The sequence below is a fragment of the Tauraco erythrolophus genome, chromosome 1 (genome assembly GCF_009769465.1).
Source record: "Tauraco erythrolophus isolate bTauEry1 chromosome 1, bTauEry1.pri, whole genome shotgun sequence".
NCBI lineage: Eukaryota > Metazoa > Chordata > Aves > Musophagiformes > Musophagidae > Tauraco > Tauraco erythrolophus.
Genome location: NC_141465.1, coordinates 117,410,886 through 117,434,222, shown reverse-complemented (window position 1 = coordinate 117,434,222; position 23,337 = coordinate 117,410,886). Strand labels below are relative to the sequence as shown.

The 23,337-nt window shown below is 39.5% G+C and overlaps 1 protein-coding gene across 2 annotated transcripts in view; it reads left to right on the top strand.

Moving 5' to 3' along the window:
• The window catches only part of RNF17 (ring finger protein 17), a 56,977-nt gene that overhangs the window by 16,356 nt on the left and 17,284 nt on the right, over positions 1-23,337 (top strand). The window contains exons 13-25 of one of the 2 annotated variants that reach the window (XM_086613509.1): positions 2,329-2,490; positions 3,387-3,594; positions 4,023-4,170; positions 5,562-5,752; positions 6,825-6,963; positions 7,458-7,611; positions 8,328-8,443; positions 14,023-14,143; positions 14,872-14,989; positions 18,852-19,073; positions 20,013-20,163; positions 21,739-21,857; positions 23,049-23,139. In XM_086613509.1, the coding sequence (XP_086469635.1) occupies positions 2,329-2,490; positions 3,387-3,594; positions 4,023-4,170; positions 5,562-5,752; positions 6,825-6,963; positions 7,458-7,611; positions 8,328-8,443; positions 14,023-14,143; positions 14,872-14,989; positions 18,852-19,073; positions 20,013-20,163; positions 21,739-21,857; positions 23,049-23,139 (1,940 nt within the window). Of the gene's footprint in view, positions 1-2,328; positions 2,491-3,386; positions 3,595-4,004; positions 4,171-5,561; positions 5,753-6,824; positions 6,964-7,457; positions 7,612-8,327; positions 8,444-14,022; positions 14,144-14,871; positions 14,990-18,851; positions 19,074-20,012; positions 20,164-21,738; positions 21,858-23,048; positions 23,140-23,337 lie in introns of both variants that reach the window. The other variant, XM_086613502.1, reaches the window with a different exon arrangement.

Sequence of the window (23,337 nt, the reverse complement as noted above, 5' to 3'; positions counted from 1 at the left end):
TAGCAGGAAGCAGATCTCCTGACCATCCCTAGTTAGCATGTATTTGCTCACATGTAAGAACAGACTTGGGGCACATGAATTGATTTCCTTCTAGTTAAAACTAGTCTGGGAGGTGCTTACAGTGCAGATGTCATTCTTAGCACCAGCAGTTTTGCTCTGCAAAAACACTCCCTGGTCGGCTCTCCTTGCTAATTTAAAGACTATACCGTCTTTTAAGATTTGCCATAAAACCACTTACGCAATACAGGAAGTCCCAAGCAACTTTCAGAAACTCAGCATTAGCAATGTGTCTCAATGCTTGGCAGGTACTTAACATAATGATAGTAGTGCTTGCTGTGAACAGTGGGATCCAATTCTTAGGTCAGTAGTTTATATACTGAATTTTGAACTGTTTTCTTTTTCTCCCTCCATCTGTGTTTGGTTTCCTGAATTATGAGTGAACAGATAAATACAAAACTGAGAGTAATTTGAGGAAGTAAGTTACTTTGTTCAGAAATTCTGTAAGCACATTTGGAGCGGTGCTTTAAGCTTTGTTCATTGTTGAGTGTAAATGGTAATAAAAGTTGGAAGAGTAGGGATTGCGGTATTGAGAAAGAAAGAAACTGACCTAAGAATTTGACAGAAGAAGAAGCAGATGTGGCAAATTCTGCTGCAAAAAGATATGCCTTAATCTAGACACAAAATAATATTAGCAAAGAAAAAGGATTAAGGAAATTGCTTTTTTGTTTGTTTTGTTTGGTGGGGTTTTTTTTTGATTTTTCCTTTGGCTTTTAACTTCAGAGTCATATAAATGCACTGTGCCCTGACATTTTCCTGTCCAGTAACTTGTGAATCCAGTGGCCGCTCTTAATGCGACTTGACAGAGAATTAGGCAATTTGAGCATTTTAAGTCCATATCGAATTCTGTGGAAATAAGTAATTAGCAGCCAAATTCTCCTAATGCCCATACTGAAATTAGTGTATTGTCTGCTCACCCTTCATTAGACATCAAAGAATTCTCATGGAGAGAGAAACACCTCACGACTGTCACAGTTGTGTGATGTTTGAGCCATGCCAGACACTCAAGTTTAAATATCTCTCACTTATGCACTGGGAGAACAAGATCTTAAGAGATGAAACCATCACAGAGTTACTTGATGTGACTGGTTTTTGTCAGTAATATGCTGAAATACATATTTTGTGCAGTACTGGATCTTTTTGGATTATGGGAAGCGTAATTTGAAGCTTGAGAGAACGAGTTTTTCATTTTCTCCTGCTAGTAGGGTTAGTTATCAGACTAATATCTGATAAATTTTTCAGCTCCTTTTCAGGCAGATGTGGTTTGTTGGGATTTTTTGTTTGCATTTAGTTTAAAGAACATTCTCAAACGGCTTAAAGACCTCTCTTCTGGATCCATCTGGCTCTAGTGATCCAGAACTGACCCAGCTCCTGTAACTGTTTTTGGCTGGAGATACCAGCCTCCACTGATACAGTGAAGTGGCTGTTAATACGTGCCCCTGGTCTACTTAGGACAAGTTAGCTGACTCATGACATCATTGGAGATGGTGACCAGGGTGATCCAGAAGAGTTAGCGTACATATAGCTGAAATCTTGCAAGTCATTCAGACTTTTTACTCAGATACCATCTTTTCCTCTGGAAATGGCCAAGAGTAATTTTGCATCTATTCTGGATGCTGCATTTCCTAAACTGCCAAGCAGAGTCCTGCGTACATGCTCAGAATGTTTCGAATGCCAGATTCTTTGTACCGTTTTTTCCCACAATCAGGTGTAGTTCAGAGATGGGCACAGAGATGGCAGTGCTCTAGGATGCTGCAGATCTGTTCGCTGTGCCCTGATCAGTCATGCGGGTGGCATTCGATCTAGGTGATGCTCTCCACTCTCTGCAGGAAGTTTTGTGGAGTAAAATACTCTTGTAGGGAATGAGTTGCTGGGCTTCTGAAACCTTCTGACCCATCCACTACCTTTGGTGATTATCTTCAGAAAGAGAAACCTGCATTTTGGTTGCCAAATCAAGGGAGGTACCTGCAGTACAAAGGATTTGGATGCTTAGTCAGACGTACTGTCTTATATGGGATCATCTCTTGGCTAGCTTTAGGCCAGTCCTTGATCTTCATGCATTGTCACTGAATAACTATACAAAAGTGCTTAGCATAGCTGTTCTTAGAGGTAGGAGTCTTAATCTCTCTAATTTGCTTTCTAGAAGCTTCCTATTGTTAAACAGAGGGAATACAAACTCTGATTTACCTACATAAACCTAATCACATGTCTGTTAATACCAGTTGGAGTCACTTGGATAGTGTTTGATAATCCGTTTTCTGTCTTACTCAGGTTCGACAGAACTAGTGCTTGTAAGCCATGTTGTAAATCCATGCCACTTCTATATTCGGAGGTACTCACAGAAGAAAGAAGCAGGGATTCTGGCTAAGAAATTGCAAAACTTCTGTTGTAATGAGAGTTCGTATCTCTTGCCTTCAGATGTTTTGGAACTAGGTAAATTACTAATTTCTAAAGGTCTACATTAGGTTTAAATACTATCTTGCACTATGTCTTCCTCAGTATAATCTTTTTTCTTTTCTCCTCCCCCGCCACCCTTTACATAGGAAAGCAGTCCTTCTATGTTCTGGAATCTACAATTAATGCTTTTTGGGAAACATTGTACACATTGTTCAGTAAAGTAGTCTTTTATTAAATCATGAACAAAAACAGTAGAAGTAAGAAAGATTGCGGTTCTTCTCAACAAATTAAGTGCTTAAAGTAACCAGGGGTTGAAACACTTGGCTGTAAACGTCATGTTTTCCAGTGTTAGGTGGTAGTTGCTAACTGATAGTTCTTTTTCAGTATACTGATTTTAATGACTAGCCTAATTCTTTCATTACTTCAGTAAATCAGCTTTGTCTCATGCAAGCTTCGAGTGGACGTATTTTTCTGAAGTTCACTAACTGGATAGAAACCATTCTGGAAGTAAAAACAAAATAAAATAATCCATTGCTAAATCATTAAAATTATTTTCCAGCCCACACATTGACAATGTTACTCACTTCTAGAAAGTGTTTAGAAAACTGATAAAACCAGTGTGTAGTAGTCCTCAACTTTAATGTTTTTTTGCTAAGAGGTATAAAAAATTTGTCAGAAATTACTTAATACAAGCCAAACACCTCCTAACCTCACAGACATTGTGTAAATGAATGTGGAGAGAAAACTTCTGGTGGCTATCAAGACAAGATTTTTAATGTCTTTGTGTCTTTATTTTAGCAGTAGCACTCTTACTACCTGTGTGGAAGATAGGCAACAATAGAACATTATGCAGAACTGTAGTAATACTTACAGTGTGAAATATCTACAAATACTGAATTTAGTCTCTTTTTTTTTTATTTGCTTCCATATAGATGCTAGAACTTTTATTAAGAGTAAGGAAACTGGAATGTGGTGCCGTGGAACTATCACTGAACTAATTCCCTTAAAAAGTCAAAATAAGAGGAAGCCTTGTGGTCCAGTAAGATACAAAGTTTGTGATATTGCACTGCTGGAAGTATTCCTGATTGATTTTGGGAGCTCTGTAGTTCTGATTTTCTCAGGGTATGTTTACAGAGAGAGGTTTTTGTCTGCAATTGTTATCTTTGACTGTTGTTAATCTGGAGATTTGCGACTAAGAAATCCTCCAATCAGCTTCACACAAGCACATAACCAGATAATCAAATGTACATATGTATTTCCCATAGGAGAAGTGGCAGTGTATGTAAGTACACAGATGCTCAAGCCTTCACACCTTAAAATGTTTAACTTAGACTTGCATTGCTGAAGGGAACACGAGTCCTCAATGTTTAAAAAAAAATGCATTTCATTGAGGCTTTGTAGTTTTGTTTCAATGACATGACAGTATGCTAATTATTGCAATAATGACCTTTATTTCAAGTCTGGGATTTGATTTTGGGAGTTTTTTGATGTTGGAATTTTTTTTTGCTTTGCTTTTAAGCTGGTACTGCTTTTATTCCCATTGACAATAGGTATGTTCCCGCCAAAAGGCCCGAACCTGCTACTCTGCAAACTATTGAAACAGACGACATTTGTTTGTTTGTAAGGAAGCCGGATCGGCATATTGAGGCAGAACTTGCAGCTGTTCCTCCTTTAGCAGTACGGTGCTCACTGAAGGATATTGTTCCCAAAAATGCAGTAAGTAAAAGCTGTTTGTACTATTTCAGGAGATTTTTTTTCTTCCTAAGATTTATATTAAAGAACTTAAATACATAGTTTACAATAATCTTACTCCATTGTAAACAGAAGGAAACCCAGGAGGAGTACAGAGTATATTTTATTTTAAAAAAAAAAAGTTAAATCATCACTTGTAAAAAGATGATTTGCATTGCTTTCATTCGAAAGGAAACAAAAGCTTATAGCAGTCTGTCTTAAAAAGCCTCTGGGTTTACATATACATATTTCAGGTTTAAATCTCTCTACTCTTACTCTAGACATGTTCTTTTGTCAAATTTAAAAACAAATTACAGAACTAATATTCTTATCCTGGCTGTCTGATAACATTATGCAAGTAGTAACTTTCAAAAATCATCCAAACAGAATAAATGGCTTCAGAATTGTTAAGAGAATCTTTTCAGGGATTGTCCTTTGTCACTTACTTTTTTTTGTCACATATTGAAAAGTGTTATTTGTTCTCTATGAGTATAACAACATATAAAGTACTGTCAGCCTTTATTTCCTTAGAAAAAGGACATCTATTGCAGCATTATTTTCTTCAATATTCGCATATTTATTAGGCTTTCTTTATTTTTGCAACATTGACATGGGAACAAACTATGTCCAATGCAGCTGCGCATTTCTGGTGGTATAACTGCTGGTGGTTTGGGGGTTTTTTTACTAGTCTGATGTTGTCTGAAGTAGCTTTAAATAGCAAAGATCTGGAACAATTTTCACAGGTATGGGTAAAATGCCTTCCCTGTGTGTGCTTTCATTTTTTTCACACCTAAAAACAAACTACACAGATTTGTAGTATCAAATGAGAAATACATTAACTTGATCCAAAAGAAGTAAATTCAATCAAGCTTTTTCAAGGCAGATAAGGATGTTGTGGAGAGGAGGACTGTGTAAATTAACCAAACTATGTTGTACGTTTGTATTAAAGACACAAAAAGATAAGAATAAACTTTCAAATGTATTGAGAGAGCAGAAATATAAGTCATGAGATGATCCAATGTGTGACACTTCTGGTTTATCTATCAGAAGAATCAGAAGAGATGAAATCTTGAATCTTTAAAAGAAACATGGAAACTTGAGCCCTTTGATCTCAGTTTACTGTTAAAACCACTTATAAATCCATCATAGAAGAATAATGTCAGGTGCTCTCCTGCCTGTGGACTAGACAGTCTAACAGTGTGTTCAGTATTTCATCTGTTCAGATGCACCTGTGCTCTCTTCCTTTATATTTTATTTTATTTTATTTATTTTTTTATTTTTTATTTTATTTTTATTTTATTTTATTTTACTATTTGCATTTTTTGTTTTAACATTGTCTGACACCTTCAGTAACTTCTTTTTTCTTCCTAACACAGAGTGAAGGTTGGGGAGAGGAAGCAAAGACAAAATTTTTGGAAATGGTAAATAATAAAGTTGTTTTAATGACCATATTTAGAGAAGAAGATGGTGTTCTCATTGTGGATTTGAAAAAACCTCCATTTAATAAAATAAGCAATAACATGCCAGTGTCTCTCAAGGACGCATTAGTTTTTTTGGACTTGGCAAGGTATGTGTTTTCCTTCAGTTTATGCTCTTATGCCATAAGTGATAGCAGCATTATAATTATAAAGTGAAGTTTGCCAAGCGAGTTGTTTTTGCAGTGTTTGATATATTAATGTGTGATGTATTAATCTTCAGCAGTATCTGTTGATTTCCTCTTTTTACCTTCACTAATAAGCACTGTGGCATACTCATTTGCATTAGTCAGGCCTTTGTTTGGATAACGAACTTTATTTTAGACAGTGACAAAATTTAAATTTCTGTACAAGTTTGAATAACAAGGTGGTGAAAGGAGAAGCCCTTAGCGTCTCCTGCGGACAAGAAAACACAGAAATCAGCCTTGGATCTGTTTGATTTGACTGGTAGGCAGTGACAGGCTAGTTAGCACATCTGAACCAGCCGTGTAATGTGTTGCATATAGCACAACAAATAGGAGAAACAGTGATAGGACGTAAGAGGGAGCTTGGTGTTGGCATTAGGACAGAGGAGAGCTGCTTTGGAGGGACCGGTGGAAGAGACAGGAGATAGAGAACATCAGCAATTTGGTGTTTGGGTACTGGGGTATGACATGCAAATCTGTAGGAAATCATAGTTCATTTTACTGCACGCAGAGAAAGGTCTTTTTTTATATTTGAGCATAACTAGATATGGTGATGAGAGCTGTGGGAGATATTTTTCTGCTGCATCTGTGATCTTCAGGTAATTGCTTTTTCTCCTAAGTGGGAAAAAGGAAATCTAAAAATGGTATTGTCAATGTAGTGGATTCTAGCCTTTTCCTATATTTTTTTTTAACAATTTAAATGTATGCTAATGCATCCCAAATAAAAAAATCTTTTTAGGAGCCAGCTGCCATGTATCCTTCTTCGTATGTTACATTTGTGATGGGAGAAGCATTAAAGACAACAGGCTGCAGCAACTACAAGAAGGACAGTTCAAGCTATTCATACAAACATGAATCAAGTTATTTTTATAAGACCGTTTTGTGTTTTTCTTGTGAAACTTGACATTTGAATATAAAAGGGTTCCTTCTCATTGAATTTTGACAGAATTTATTCAAAATTTCATTTTGTTTACCTTAGGTTTAGATCACAGCTTCTCAGTCAGTTAGAAAATAATACCGTCTTGCAGTATTGTCCACCTAAGATTCCACAAGAAAGAGAAGAAGTCTTTGTTGTAGTTTGTCACATTGATAGTCCAAGTGATTTCTATCTCCAGTTGGTAAGTTTAGAAATAAGGTCTATTTACATAAAACTTTGAACAGACATTTTAATGTTGAGCTACTTGTAGTCCACATTAAGTAAAGTACAATTTCCATTAACTTCTGTCACTTGTTACCAGTTTTAGGATTCCTAGAATTAATAGGATAGATTAATTCCTGCAATCCTAGATTAATTCCAGGAAATCTTAGAATTCCATAAAGTTAACATTTTTTGGTCAGTTTTGTTACATGGTTAATTCCCATGTGGGTGTGTAGTGTTTTACTGTTTAGAGACAGAACAAATGTTTCCACTGTTTGAACAGAACAAATGTTTCCACGTTTGTTAGGCTTTTAAATTCACTTTATGTGTTCATAACCACTGTTTAATTGGGGGGGGAGGGGAGGCAGATAGGAAGTACACTGCTAGAAAAAATGTCTCTTAAAAGAGCCAAAATGATCATTTTAAAAAAAAAAACGTCTAGTGTGTATGTATGTTTTGGTTTTCTTATTTTAGAGAGAGAGCCTGGATTCTTTAGCTCTTCAAAAGAAAATCTGGGAGGTGTATAAACATGAGTGTGGGAAAAACTTAGAAATTGTCTGCCCACTTGAAGGCCAAGCCTGTATTGCCAAACAGAAAGATGGGAATTGGTACAGAGCACAGATTATAGGTGAAGTATTGATTCTTTCATTCTAATGCTGGGTTGCAAAATCAAATGTACTAAATCAGAGTCACGCGCTGGACGTGTATGGTAACAAACAGCCATTATTTTTACTAGGCATTCTTACGCAAACACATAGGTTCATAAAGTCAGTAGTAATAATTCGTGTTACATTATTTTGCTATTAATGGAGTGTTTTATACATCTTTTTTTAAATTAAGAGAAGCAATATACTTCGTTTTTGATATATTATTGATGTTCTATTATATAATTATTTTTATTAATGTTTCACTATTACAGTTTGAACTATAGATTTGCCTATTATAGCCAACCTTCTGAATGTAATTGATGTTAATAATTCCTCGTAGTAATTCCGAAGGGGATGAGAAGCGTACTTGAGCTGACCTCTGTGTCGACTGTATGGGCAGTGTAGCATGCCTCTATGCTGATATGTCTACTTGGCATGTATTTAGTGTGCCAGTATCTCATGATCTCAAAAAGTGATTAGATGGAAGGGGACCAAAATGCTAACCCTGTCATTTCAGGAACCGAAAAGAGCTGGCCCTTAAAGAAAATAGTTTTTGAATTGGGTTATAGAACATTTGAAAATGTGATATTTTATGATTATATGGTGTAAATGTATATTTTGCTCTGAAATTCTGTTGCTTTAACCTGTATCAGATATTCATTTTGTGTTTTAATAACTTTGATTGTTTTTCTTTAAGGGCTGCCAAGTCGTCAAGAAGTTACGGTTAAATATGTTGACTTTGGCAACGTTGCTAACTTAAATCTTAGAGACATACGCAGAGTAAAAAAGGAGTTTCTGAGCTCTCCAGAAAAGGTAAATTAATGCTGGCCTGGATTAAATACGCAAAATTAATAGAATTTCAATGGATGGAAGGGGAAAGAGAGGCTTGTTAACATTCTGAAGTAAAGAAAATGTTAAGCAAGTTCCTTTTCACATAGATTTATTATGTGATTTATTTAATATGTTTTGGGTGCACTTTGAAAACTCTTACGTTTTTTTATGTCATTCGGTTTTTAATGAAATCTAATGTTACCTTGTAGTGAGAAGGTGTATATGCATTGTGCATGTGTGTCTTTAATTCGAATACCTTCTTTTACTCCATAGTGAGACAAATTAATTGTTACATTCCTTCATTTTCAAATCATGGAATCATAGAATGGTTTGGGTTGGAAGGGACCTCGAAGATCATCTAGTTCCAACCCCCTGCCATGGGCGGAGACACCCTCAACTACACCAGGTTGCTCAAACCCTCGTCCAACCTGGCCTTGAACACTTCCAGGGATGAGGCATCTACAACTTCTCTGGGCAACCTGTTCCAGTGCCTCACCACCCTCACAGTGAAAAATTTCTTCCTTATATCCAATCTAAATCTCCCCTCTTTCAGTTTAAAGGCATTGCCGCTTGTCTTATCACTACATACCCTTGTAAAAAGTCCCTCTCCAGCTTTCCTGTAGAGGCCCCCTTTAAGTACTGGAAAGCTGCTATAAGATCACCCCGGAGCCTTGTTTTCTCCAGGCTGAACAGCCCCAACTCTCTCAGCCTGTCTTCATAGCAGAGGTGCTCCAGCCCTCGGATCATCTTCGTGGCCCTCCTCTGGACTTGCTCCAGCAGCTCCATGTCCTTCTTGTGTTGGGGATTCCAAAGCTGAACACAGTATTCCAGGTGGGGTCTCACAAGAGCAGAGTAGAGGGGCAGAATCACCTCCCTTGACCTGCTGGCCACGCTTCTTTGGATGCAGCCCAGGATACGATTGGCTTTCTGGGCTGCCAGTGCACATTGCTAGCTCATGTTGAGCTTCTCGTCCACCAGCACTCCCAAGTCCTTTTCCTCAGGGCTACTCTCAATCCATTCTCTGCCCAGCCTGTACTTGTGCATGGGATTGCCCCGACCCACGTGCAGGACCTTGCACTTGGCCTTGTTGAACTTCATGAGGTTCTCACAGGCCCACCTCTCCAGCCTATCAAGGTCCCTCTGGATGGCATCCCTTCCCTCCAGCGTGTCCACAACACCACACAACTTGGTGTCATCTGCAAACTTGCTGAGGGTGCACTCGATCCCACTGTCCATATCACCAATAAAGATGTTAAATAGCACTGGCCCCAGTACTGACCCCTGAGGAACACCACTCGTCACTGGCCTCCACGTGGACATTGAACCATTGACCACAACTCTTTGAGTGCGACCGTCCAGCCAATTCCTTATCCACCAAGTGGTCCATCCATCAAAACCACGTCTCTCCAGTTTAGAGACACGGATGTCATGTGGGACGGTATCAAATGCTTTGGGTAAGTCCAGGTAGACGATGTCACAGAATCACAGAATGTTAGGGCTTGGAACGGACCTCAAAGGATCATCTAGACCAATCCCCCTGCCGAAGCAGAACCACCTAGATCAGATCACACAAGAACGCGTCCAGGTGATTTTTGAACATCTTCAGAGAAGGAGACTCCACAACCTCTCTGGGCAGCCTGTTCCAGTGTTCTGTTACCCTTACTGGGAAGAAGTTCTTCCTCATGTTTAAGAGGAACCTCCTATGTTCCAGCCTATATCAATTTCCCCTTGTCCTGTCATTGGATGCCAGTGAGAAGAGCCTGGCTCCATCCTCATGACAGTCATCCTTTACATATTTATAAACATTAATGAGGTCCCCCCTCAGCCTCCTCTTCTCCAAGCTAAAGAGACCCAGCTCCCTCAGCCTTTCCTCATAGGGCTATGCTCCACTCCCTTAATCATCTTTGTGGCCCTGCGCTGGACTCTCTCAAGCAGTTCCTTGTCCTTCTTGAACTGAGGGGCCCAGAACTGGACACAATATTCTAGATGTGGCCTCACCAGGGCAGAGCAGAGGGGGAGGAGAACCTCTCTTGACCTACTAACCACATCCCTTCTAATACACCCCAGGATGCCATTGGCCTTCTTGGCCACAAGGGCCCATTGCTGGCTCATGGTCATCCTGCTGTCCACCAGGACCCCCAGGTCCCTTTCCTCTGTGCTGTTCCCCAACAGTTCAGTCCCCAACTTGTAGTGGTACCTGGGGTTGTTCTTACCCAGATGCAAGATTCTACACTTGCCCTTGTTATATTTCATTAAATTTCTCCCCGCCCAACTCTCCAGCCTGTCTAGGTCTCTCTGAATGGCAGCACAGCCTTCAGGTGTGTCAGCCACTCCTCCCAGTTCAGTGTCATCAGCAAACTTGCTGACCATGCACTCTATTCCCTCATCCAAGTCATCAATGAATATGTTGAACAATACAGGTCCCAGTACCGACCCTTGAGCAACTCCACTGAATACAGTCTTCCAACTGGACTCTGTCCCATTGACCAATACTCTCTGGCTTCTATCCTTCAGCCAGTTCACAGTCTACCTCACTATCCGAGGTGGATGTCAGTTACTCTTCCCCTATCCATCAATGCTGTAACCTCATCATAGAAGGCCACCAAATTAGTCAGGCAGGATTTGCCCGTAGTGAAGCCATGTTGGCTGTCACCAATCGCCTTCTTATTTTCTATGTGCCTTAGCATAGTCGCCAGGAGGATCTGCTCCATGATCTTTCTGGGCACAGAGGTGAGAATGACTGGCTTGTAGTTAGTTCCCTGGGTCTTCTTTTTTTCCCTTTTTAAAAATGAGGGCTATGTTTCCCCTTTTCCAGTCAGTGGGAACTTCACCAGATTGCCACGACTTCTGAAATATGATGGATAGTGGCTTAGCAACTTCATCTACCAGTTCCCTCAGGACCCGTGGATGCACCTCATCAGGTCCCATGGACTTGTGCACCTTCAGGTTCCTTAGATGGTCTCAAACCTGATCTTCTCCTACAGTGGGTTGTTCTTTCTTGCAGCTCCTGCCTTTGCCTTCTGTGACTTGGGCTGTGCAGCTGGAGCTCTTGCCAGTGAAGACTGAGGCAAAGAAGTCATTGAGAACCTCAGCCTTCTCCATATCCTGAGTAACCAGGTCTCCTGTTTCCTTCTGGAGAGGGCCCACATTTCCCCTAGTCCTCCTTTTATCACTGATATACCTATAGAAGCTTTTCTTGTTGCCCTTGATGTCTCTGGCCAGATTTAATTCTATCAGGGCTTTAGCTTTCCTGACCTGATCCCTGGTTGCTCAGACAATTTCTCTGTAATCTTCCCAGGCTACCTGTCCTTGCTCCCACCCTCTGTAAGCCTTCTTTTTGTGTCGGAGTTGATCCAGGAGCTCCTTGTTCATCCATGCAGGCCTCCTGGTGTTCCCACCTGACTTCACCTTTGTTGGGATGCACCGCTCCTGAGCTTGGAGGAGGTGCTCCTTGAATATTGTCCAGCTTTCTTCGGCCCCTCTTCCCTCCAGGGCTTCATCCCATTGTACTCTAGCGAGGAGATCCCTGAAGAGGCCGAAGTCTGCTCTCCTGAAATCCTGGGTAGTGAGCTTAATGATGATCTAATGATGGTCTTTTGGAAAAATTATATTTTTCTTTGGTTTATGGTATTTAAATTTTGGTGTTTTCCTAACTTCAGATATTGTAGGGATTTTCCTCTTCTGACAAGGAGAAGAACTGAGTGGGAAGTGATATGGCAAAGTATTTCTGTGAAATAAAAAACGCACATAAGTAGAACATAATTCTTTTTTTTTCAGCTGTTCCATTTGATAGTTCTGGTTGGCATCCATAATTATGCTAAACTTTAAAACTTTGTATGTTGATAGGGGTTTTTTAAGCAGTTGTAGGCACCAGAAGTAATTGTTGTAACTAAGGTTGACCAGCATCTTTTACTGAAAATAAGATTTAATTGTTTATACTTTGAGAAGATGTTTCTGGGGAAAGTTTCAGCCAAAATAATTGAGGCTTTTTTGACAGCAAGGGAGAGGAAACATTCTGAAAATGGCAAAATGTTCCTGCAGCTGCCATGTCTTAATGCTTCAGATCAGAATGGCTAATGAATAAGGGTGTTGGGATTTTTGATGTGCATTAGCCCATCATTCCAGCTGATTGCTTGTTACTGACCAAATGCAAATCCTCAGAAAAATCCGTTAAGAGTTTGTCAGCTCTTGAGCACATACTACTAGGCCTCCTCACTTTGAACATAAAGGAGAAGAGGCGTTAGACTTACAGATACAAAACCCATGGGTTATTCCAAAATTTCAGTGTTCGTGTGCCATATATAGGTTATGGTAAAACACTCTGGCAAGGTGTTTACACTTGAAGTTTGTGTAAGAAACAACAACTTCCTGTTGCCATTAGTTTTAATGCAGGTAATAAAAAGATCAGCAGGCTTGAGTCTGCCTATGTGTTGCTATGGTTTCACATCTTTTATATTTAAAAAAAAAGTTTTTAAGGATTTAAAATTCTTTGAAACATGAATGAACACAAGAGTGCAAAATCAAGCATTCAGAAGGTAGAGTTTCAGCAGTGAGCCTGGTTGTTCACTTAGTCTATGCTATTGCATATAAGCGTTGGTAAGGCTTCACTCCTGATCACATACTGTTACGAGAGAAGTCAGACTTTTTTCAGCCCGTTAATACAGTTTACAGGCATTTTAATGGACTTGAGTGGTGCAGAAATCTTGGCCAAGACTGGAATGAGCAGTGCTTGATGTAGTATTGGTTTTGTCATCCACGGCCCTTTCTTTTAATGGTTATTTAACCTGTCAGTCAGTCCTATTTTCATATTCCTGACTGCCCATATTGTAAGAATATCTGCACAAAACATTCTTATTTCTTTTGTCTTCATTTCTTTTCTCTCCTATTTCCCCCATGTGTGTTATTCTTCTTTCTTTTGGTGCAATAAACGAGAAGAAGGAAATAATAACATTCACAGTTAATTTAAAATTGAGCCGTAGTGTAGCCGCTAAGGTTTGCAATAAAGATGTTAAACAAAAATTCTTTTAATGAAAGTACTTCACCTGATCTGATTTCCTGTGTGTCTTTTTTTTATGTCTCCTAATTAATACCTTTCAAAAATGTAGTAGAAATTTTCTGACATAGGTACTGTGGTAGTCTGGTTTCTCTGTGTTTAGCCCTTCAGAATTCTACAATGATGTAGTCATGTTAATCTTGGATGCTTTGTGTCTGGGTTATTACATCGTGATAAGCAAAACAGGATGAAGGCTTTCTTTATCACCTCTCTGCAATAATCTTTCCTGATCTCTGCAGTCAATTCTAGCCTAACCGTAAAGGGAGGCAAGGAGAAGTAAGCCCTTTCTATTTCACTAAGAATGTATTTGAATTTGAGGTTCATGTTCAGCTGCCACTGGGGAGGGGGGATCATCTTAAATCAAATCAAATAATGGTAATGTGGAACCAGAAGCCAAGGTCATGATGTTTTGCTGTCCTGCATGAGTGCAAAGCAAAGGCTGTAATTTGGATGTGATGAGATGGTCTTCATATGTGATGGTAGATACATAATTTGAGTTACTCTTCAGGCAATCAGGTGCAGGCTGGCTTACATTGAGCCTTATAAAGGGGCAAATGAGTGGAACAGAGAAGCCAAGGAAAGATTTGAAGAAATTACTGAAGATAAACTTATGCTATGTTCAGTTGTTGGTAAGTTATCATGAGTGTATTAATTTATATTTAAATATTATTAAATTAACTCAAATGTAGAAGCATGCACTTTCGTATTTTAAATGGTATTTATTTGAAATGCTTGTGTTCATACTTGCCACAGGTAGCCTGGAGTGAGAATATGTAAATGTGAACTAATTGGAGGAGGCATAACAGATAAAACTTGTGACAAAAGTTCTGTTCGTGTCTTCTCTTACACCAGCATTAAGTGATAAAAATATCCTGATTTATTAAGATGGGCTTGTTTCCAAAAGTACTTCCTATCCTTGACTCTTCCTGACTTTATTGGTAGCTGGGAGTGTGATAAGTGCTGCTCTAAAACATTACAGGAAAAAAAAAAGAAATTCAGATAACACGTACATGCCTTAGTAGGATTTTTTTCAATGCCATTTATTGTTAGTATGCAGCTAGGTATTTTTCAACACCTATGGAATAGTGGTTTGGACTTCATCTAATAAATGAAATTACATGTAGCAGTTAGTTTCTTTGTATGAAAATATTTTGTAATTATTGCTGTATTTTAAGTTAATTTTATAGATATGTGTGAAGCTAATCCTCTACATATTGCTAATGTTCAGAATCAATTGTTTTATAAATCAAATGTAATTTTACGAACTTCTGTCTTTTAGTACCATTTGCCATGCTTCCAAAGCCATAGTCTTTTTACTGTCATTAAATGGCACTAATTATGTTTATATTATTCACAGAAATTTTAGATAATAACGTCTTATCTGTTGAACTCTTTGACTCCTCTGCTCTTCATGGAAGAAGCTTTAGTATTAACAGCCAGCTAGTTAAAGAAGGCCGAGCATCCTATATACCTGGGTAAGTACACTGTGCATAACTTGAAGTACTTAGAAATACTGAATTTGCATAACAAAATTACTGGCTTTAGTATGTTACCTCCAGTGGCTGGAATTTACTGCATTTGTGATAAATTCATTACAAATCACATTCTTCAACTGATGGACGTTACAGAGTGTAACTGCAGTTTGGCATAGTTGAATTCTCAAACTAAATCATGACTAACAGTATTTATTGAAATTGATTCAAAAGTTGGAGATTAAATGTTTGCATCGTACCTGTAATGTGTTTAAGTGCCAAATCTTCCCAAACTGGTTATCATTAAGGATCCCATTCCCTTGTAGTAAGAAAAGAAATACCACTTTTGTGTGTTTAACTTGCACCTAGAGTAAGTCACCTCTTTTGGAAGTTCTGTTAATAGAAAACAAATACTCACATAACCAGCTATGACAGCGACAGACAGAGGATTTGGGAATACTGCTGGGGGGAGGTGAGGCTGATAAGGAGATAGCACTGCTGCATTTAATTTGTTGGCTTTTTGAAAACATAATCCACGGGCTATATTCATGAAAATCAATAATTATTTTTTCATTAATAATATTGTTTAATACTGATGAAAATAAAAAGATTGTTCAATAGAAAGTTTTGATGCCTTTTTCAGGAGGTTACTCCTGCAGCCCCTCTCCCCAGCTACCAACATGTTGCCAGTTACACCCAGTGCACTATGTCTTTTAGTTGGAATGATGTTTCCGTTTGGGGACGACGACAACGACAAGGGGGTTGTTTTTTGGGGGCTTTGGGGGTTTTTGGCTTGCTTTATTTCCCAGTGTGCATAGGTCTCTAGCCCTCCAGAGCTCATTTGTCACTTTCTCACTGAATTTCCCATTTGTGAAGATGGATGTCTGCAAGAAGGCAAGAGACTGGTGAATGATTTAAACCTCCTTCAGGTCGTTTAGAAACACTTTTGGGTTATGATTACTCTTCCATGTTTAATGCTGCTGAGGGATACCCAGGCCAGCTCTAAACTAGTATAAGACAATATAAGCAGGAGAACACAGTTCTCTATTGAAGCTGACTTGCTGACAAGCAAACATCAGTAATCTTACTCTTGCGTAAGTAATCTCGTACTCTTGCGGGATAGGAAGTAGTCCATACAGAATTCCAGGAAGAAACCTTGGAGTCTGAAGTTCATTCCAAATTGATTGTTTTTTCTGGTGGATCTGCAATGATAATGCTATATTGGAGTTACTGGAGAGGGGGTGGTAAGACATGTAATATGTAGAGAGAACTCTGTGGCAGATTGCGTCTGTCCATTTCATAGTTCAGACTAGTTGGACGCATGGTAAGCATATTTATGAGCTATGGTGTTCTTTTCTTTCCTGATTCTACAAGTTAGCTGTTTTACCCAGCAGTTTCCAAGCATCTGCATTGGGAAGGTTTGCATAAATAATTGTGCAGCAGTATGTAGTAGATGATTCAATACTTTATGGAATTTTCTCTCTGATAGAGCAATTTGTTTTCTTCCCGTGAAGAAAAAGACAGGTAGATCTCTGAAAACAGAATAGAGTTTCTTCCTGGAAGCCCAGAAGCGGCCAGCAGTTAAATTCATGCTTGGTGTCTGCTTTAGTCAGCGATGCTTACAAGAAACCCGTTCTTTTGCATTAACAGGTTTTTTTTTTCAAACTGCAATCTCTTATGTTTCTAGTTGGCACTATTCACACAGACTTGTACAAAGCTGGGCTGTGGCTCAAAATACATACCAGCCAACTCTTGATGGCCGTTTGGCTTTAGAATCATAGAATCAAAGAATGGTTAGGGTTGGAAGGGACCTTGAAGATCATCTAGTTCCAACCCCCTTGCCATTGGTAGGGAAACCCTCCACTACACCAGGTTGCCCAAAGCCTCATCCAATCTGGCCTTGAACACTGCCAGGGATGGGGCATCCACAACTTCTCTGGGCAACCTGTTCCACTGCCTCACCACTCTCAGAGTGAAAAATTTCTTTCTTATATCCAATCTAAATCTCCCCTCTTTCAGTTTAAATCCATTGCCCCTTGTTGTATCACTACACGCCCTTGTAAAAAGACCCTCTCCAGATTTGCTGTAGGCCCCCTTTAGGTACTGGAAAGCTGCTATAAGGTCACCCTGGAGCCTTCTCTTCTCCAGGCTGAACAACCCCAACTCTCTCAGCCTGTCTTCATAGCAGAGGTGTTCCAGCCCTCGAATCATCTTCGTGGCCCTCCTCTGGACTCGTTCCAGTAGCTCTATGTCCTTCTTGTGCTGGGGATTCCAGAGCTGAACACAGTATCCCAGGTGGGGTCTCACGAGAGCAGAGTAGAGGGGCAGAATCACTTCCCTCGACCTGCTGGCCATGCTCCTTTTGATACAGCCCAGGATACAATTGGCTTTCTGGGCTGCCAGCTCGCATTGCTGGCTCATGTTGAGCGTCTCATCCACCAGCACTCCCAAGTCCTTTTCCTCAGGGCTACTCTCAATCCATTCTCCGCCCAGCCTGTACTTGTGCATGGGATTGCCCCGACCCACGTGCAGGACCTTGCACTTGGCCTTGTTGAACTTCATGAGGTTCTCACAGGCCCACCTCTCCAGCCTATCAAGGTCCCTCTGGATGGCATCCCTTCCCTCCAGCGTGTCCACAACACCACACAACTTGGTGTCATCTGCAAACTTGCTGAGGGTGCACTCGATCCGACTGTCCATGTTGCCAACAAAGATGTTAAATAGCACTGGTCCCAGTACCGACCCCTGAGGAACACCACTCGTCACTGGCCTCCACGTGGACATTGAACTGTTGACCACAACTCTTTGAGTGCAACCATCCAGCCAATTCCTTATCCACCAAGTGGTCCATCCATCAAAACCACGTCTCTCCAGTTTAGAGATAAGGATGTTGTGTGGGACAGTATCATATGCTTTGGATAAGTCCAGGTAGACAATGTCAGTTGCTTTTCCCCTATCCATCAATGCTGTAACCTCATCATAGAAGGTCACCAAATTAGTCAGGCAGGATTTGCCCTTAGTGAAGCCGTGTTGGCTATCACCAATCACCTCCTTGTTTTCTATGTGCCTTAACATAGTCAGCAGAAGGATCTGATCCATGATCTTGCCAGGCACAGAGGAGAGACTGACTGGCCTGTAGTTTTCTGGGTCTTCTTTTTTCCCCTTTTTAAAGATGGGCGTTATGTTTCCCGTTTTCCAGTCATTGGGAACTTCACCAGATTGCCACGACTTCTGAAATATGATGGATAGTGGCTTAGCAACTTAACTTTGTTCTATCCAGTTCACACAATTTAAACTAGTTTTCATTGAGGTATTATCATGACCGTAACTCTACTTAGGAAAGTTCTAGCACCAGTGTGTTGTGTTTGTGTCTTCAGGGAATGCTGGAATGGTAAACGTTTCACAAATGTTAATATTCTTTACTTCTGAAATGAATGTTTACACATCTTAGAAGCTGAATGTTGCAGCTTTCACTCGGAGGCAACATTGGTTTCCAGAAGCATGATACTAGTGATTTGATGACTTTTAAGCCAGACATAAACATTAATGCTCAGAAGCCTGTTTGTGTCAGGCTTGCTTTTCTGCTGGCAGCCTATATTGCATAGTGCTTTCATCTGTTAGTAGAATGTGCAAGGATACCTTCTGAAGGAGAAGAAAAACAAGTTACTATAATGAGTGTTTCAGAAATAGTATTTAGAAATGTTTTTATGTTTTGGTGGGATTTTTTCCTAAGTTATTTGTTATTCTTCACTCTCCTTCATGTTGAATTATTCCTGTCCTGTTGAACTATGATTATTGAGCTCTTTTTCATTTTGTTTAAAATGTGTTTAAACTTTCCTTTCTAATTACTTTATGCTCTTTACAGGTCCACTGAAATTACTGCTGTAAGGCCTGATGAAATATGGGATGTTCCTTCAGAAGTAATTCCTGAAACCTTGGAAGCGTTAAATCCTATAGACATGGAATCTGTGGATGAAGGAGATTTTGAATCACTGCCTAAGAAAGAGCTACAAGCGAGAATTACTCACGTTGTGTCTCCTAGTAAAATTTTTATACAGTGGCTGTCATCAGAAAGTATACTGAAAAGGTACTAAAATGCAAAGAACTTTTCTCAACTTAAAGCAGTTTTACTACAAACTGGTGAAGTATAGTTAGAACAAACTGATTAGGGTTGCATTTAGCACGGAGTACTCTTTTGAATGCTGTTGACTTGCTTTGTTGAAGAAAGTATAGGAATAGAAGACCAATTGGCACTGCGTTGTGGTTTATTAAATATTTGTGATTCCAAATTAAGTACATGATCTAGCTCCTGTTTCATACCAGTTTTAATGTAGTGGTATTGAGGACTGATAAATGCAACATTGTCCAAGAAGATTAAATCTTTCTTCTCGCTCTTTTCTTCTCCTCATTCCTTCATTAGAAATCTTACTAATACCAGTATCCTAAGTCATAGAACTTCAATGAAGTTATTTCTTTCAACATGATTCTGATATGCTGTTAGGAAAGTTGGAAGGCTATTTCTAGACATAGTGTATCAACTTTCCTTTGGTAGATACTTAGGTAACATTTAGGTAATAGTGTGTACTGTTCGAAGACAGTTGGATAGAAATATCATTGTTTAGTGCAAGTCACCTATTTTCTGCCTCTTATTTCTCCTTTCTTTCATGTAGCTACCTAGAGTCCCATTGAATTAGTCATGACACTGAATGAGTACCACACTTTCAAGCTGTCAAGAGAAAATAGTGCATCTTTCAAGTGGTGATATTCAGAAGGATCAGGATCGCTCAGATTAATTCCGTTGTTTACAAAAACATGATAGTTTTCCAGAATTTTAACCAGATTGCTTGTGTTTTGAAGCTCCATTTCATGTATTCCTAACATGTCATGAAGAAAAACTACAGTGTTACGTGTCTGTTTAACAGTTACTAAAACTTTACTGTATGCTAGTTAAGCAGTAATGGATTAAATAAACACTTTATTCACTGGATAAAATTTTACCACAAGAAAAGCTTTTTTTGAATGTTAGTTTGCAGGAGAAGATGGCTACCTTCTACAAAGAATCCCAGCCACAGTCCGTGAAGTGGGAAAGGAGTATGCACTGTGCTGTTTATGTACATGATTTGAAACAGTGGCAAAGAGGTCAAATAAGCAGGATTGTCTCTAAAACGAGTGCAGAGGTAAACCTGTTACCATAAGAGTGTTCATGCTTTTATTTCTAAAGTTCATAAGCGTTCATTGATTAAAATAGTGTCTAATCTTTGCTTCTTACTTCTGTGTTAGTATTTCTCATATGGCCTTTTGCTTTTGTCAGGAGTTTCATTTATATTGTACGTTGCTGCAAATAAGATTACTGTCTCATAAAAGCTCAGATGCTTTTCACGGAGAACCTGGTGGTTGAGGAAGGCTCATGAGGTTGACTTTGTGTATGTCTATGCTACACTTTGCAACATAGCACAGATTGCCAAGCTATAGCCTAACAGTTTAGCTTATGTTCCAGAAGCTGTGTGAACATGAGGATCACATTAATTCAAGCTTAATGATACTTGCTGAAAGATGGAACCAGTTGAACTGAGTGCAGCGCCATAGGAACACATGTAGTCATGCTGTTCCTTGAACCCTAAACTGATGGTGATGCCCTGTGCCGTGTAGGTGTAACATTTTCCACAGTAACTTCTCACAGAGTGATGCTTTAAACGTGTTTTGTTGCACTCATTTGAAAAGAGTAAGGAGCATCACAAGAGGCATGTCGTGAATAGATAACTACCTACCTCAAAAGTAAGAGTGGCTTTCTAATCATACAGATAATCTGGCACTGGATTACCGTTAGTTCTCTCTACCATCATCAGATTGTGCCTGTGGGTCTTGTTAGTGTGAAGCAGAAGTGAGACTTTCTATACTTCTGGTTTGCATCATCTGCTTTCTAAGGCTAAGAGCCCTCAAACAACTGTTTAACCGTGTCGGAATAAAAAGCAAGGGGTGGAGGGGAGCTGGTTCAGCATTTCACAGAATCACAGAATGTTAGGGATTGGAAGGGACTTCAAAGGATCATCTAGTCCAATGCCCCTGCCGGAGCAGGACCACCTAGATCAGATCACACAAGAATGCGTCCAGGTGGGTTTGGAACATCTCCAGAGAAGGAGACTCCACAACCTCTCTGGGCAGCCTGTTCCAGTGTTCTGTTACCCTTACTGGGAAGAAGTTCTTCCTCATGTTTAAGCGGAACCTCCTGTGTTCCAGCTTATATCCATTTCCCCTTGTCCTATCGTTGGATGCCAGTGAGAAAGTCTGGCTCCATCCTCATGACAGTCACCCTTTAGATATTTATCAACATTAATGAGGTCCCCCCTCAGCCTCCTCTTCTCCAAGCTAAAGAGACCCAGCTCCCTCAGCCTTTCCTCATAAGGGAGATGCTCCACTCCCTTCATCATCTTTGTGGCCCTCAGTTTCTAGTTTACAAATTTAAATGCGCCAACATAACTGAAGCAGGGGAAAAACAATTTTCTTATTCAATTAACAGTCTCTGTAAAGTTGTTTAACTCCCTTTGAGCACATTTGTGTGTTCGCCTGGTACACTGGTAGTCGTTCGTGTTGGGTGATGGAGTACTTCAGTGCGAAGGTCACTCGCTGAATCCTGGTGATGTTTGTTTGGATTTTATTTAACCTATTCAGGCATGCTTTGAATTAGCATTTGTTACAGATAACACTAAGAGAGGGGTTTTTTTCTGTTTCATTGTGGTTCTTCTCTATAACAGGTAATACTTTATGATTATGGAGCTGAAAAAACAGTGGATATCAGCTGTCTAAGAAAACTTGAGGAAAATATGAAGATAATCAGTACATTAGCAATAGAATGTTCCTTGGCAGATGTAAGGTAGCCTTTGCCTTATACTGAATAGCAGTATTAGAAACCTAATAATGACATAACCATATTTTCCAGTGTTAGCATTGATTATTGAAGATTTGGATGTGGTTTGCTTTTTGAATAGAGAAGAATTGGGGTGGTGGCTGTGACTGTTTTATAAAGGTTTTTTTTTCCTAAGAGTTCCGCTACATATCAGTAACACAGAAATCATGCTATAGAAAGAAACAATATTTATAGGGTGAATTATAAAATACTGGACAGATGACAGAGGTTTTTCTTAATTCTCTGAATGCTTTTTTTCTTGACTCAGAATTTCAGATGAGTTAGATCTCATGAAAATGCACAGGAGATCTCTTTTCTAGACTATAGAAAAAAGAGAGAAGCAGGGTATTCTCCTGTGCATTTGTTTGTGTGCTGTCTGTGCTTGAAGAAAAAATAATCGTGTTTGTAATACCCATTCCCTGAATGAATATAAAAAGCCCAATTTGTAGATAAGTATGGATTTTCCTTTGTTCTGTTAAGACAGGTGTCAAATTTCTGAAACTCGTTATCCTCCTCAGTTTTGAAGTTTTGGCATTATATTTTGGAATTTTTCCTGTCATATAGCTCATAGAATCATAGAATGGTTAGAGTTGGAAGGGACCTTAAGGACCATCTAGTTCCAAACCCCCTGCCATGGGCAGGGACACCCTCCACTACACCAGGTTGCTCAAAGCCTCATCCAACCTGGCCTTGAGCACTTCCAGGGATGGGGCATCCACAACTTTTCTGGGCAACCTGTTCCAGTGCCTCACCACCCTCATTGTAAATTTCTTCCTTACATCTAGTCTAAATCTCCCCTCTTTCAGTTTAAAGCCATTGGCCCTTGTCCTATCACTACATGCCCTTGTAGAAAGTCCCTCTCCAGCTTTCCTGTAGGCCCCCTTTAGGTACTGGAAAGCTGCTCGAAGGTCTCCCCGGAGCCTTCTCTTCTCCAGGCTGAACAACCCCAACTCTGTCAGCCTGGCTTCATAGATATAGATCCAGAGATGAATAACCATTTCTTTTGACTGTTGACTGTAATGGAGATGGTCTTTTTTCCCTGACAGTAAAGGCAGTTTCAAGAAAATCAAAACTCAGTGAAGGGAAGGGTTTGTGGTTAGGATCAGGAGATGCCAACTTCTCTTGTACTAAAGGAGATTATAATTTGTTCTATGTTAGACCAACAGGTGGAAGCACACAGTGGACAGCAACGGTGTGTGAATGTTTATCCTATTACCTAACCGGAGCACAAGTAAAAATAATCATAGAGGTTTGTAGTCAAAACCAGTGGTATTTGTAAAATTTCTGTCAAGTTGTCTGTTAATTTCATATTTTTCTGAATATTTTCACTCTTCAAAGTAGTCCTGAGCGGAACTTGCTTAGATTGCTGTTTGCTGTACGGAGAAGGATGCTTTTTCTTTTTTCTGCTTTATTTTTGTTATTCACTGGAGCATTAGAGGTGTTTGGC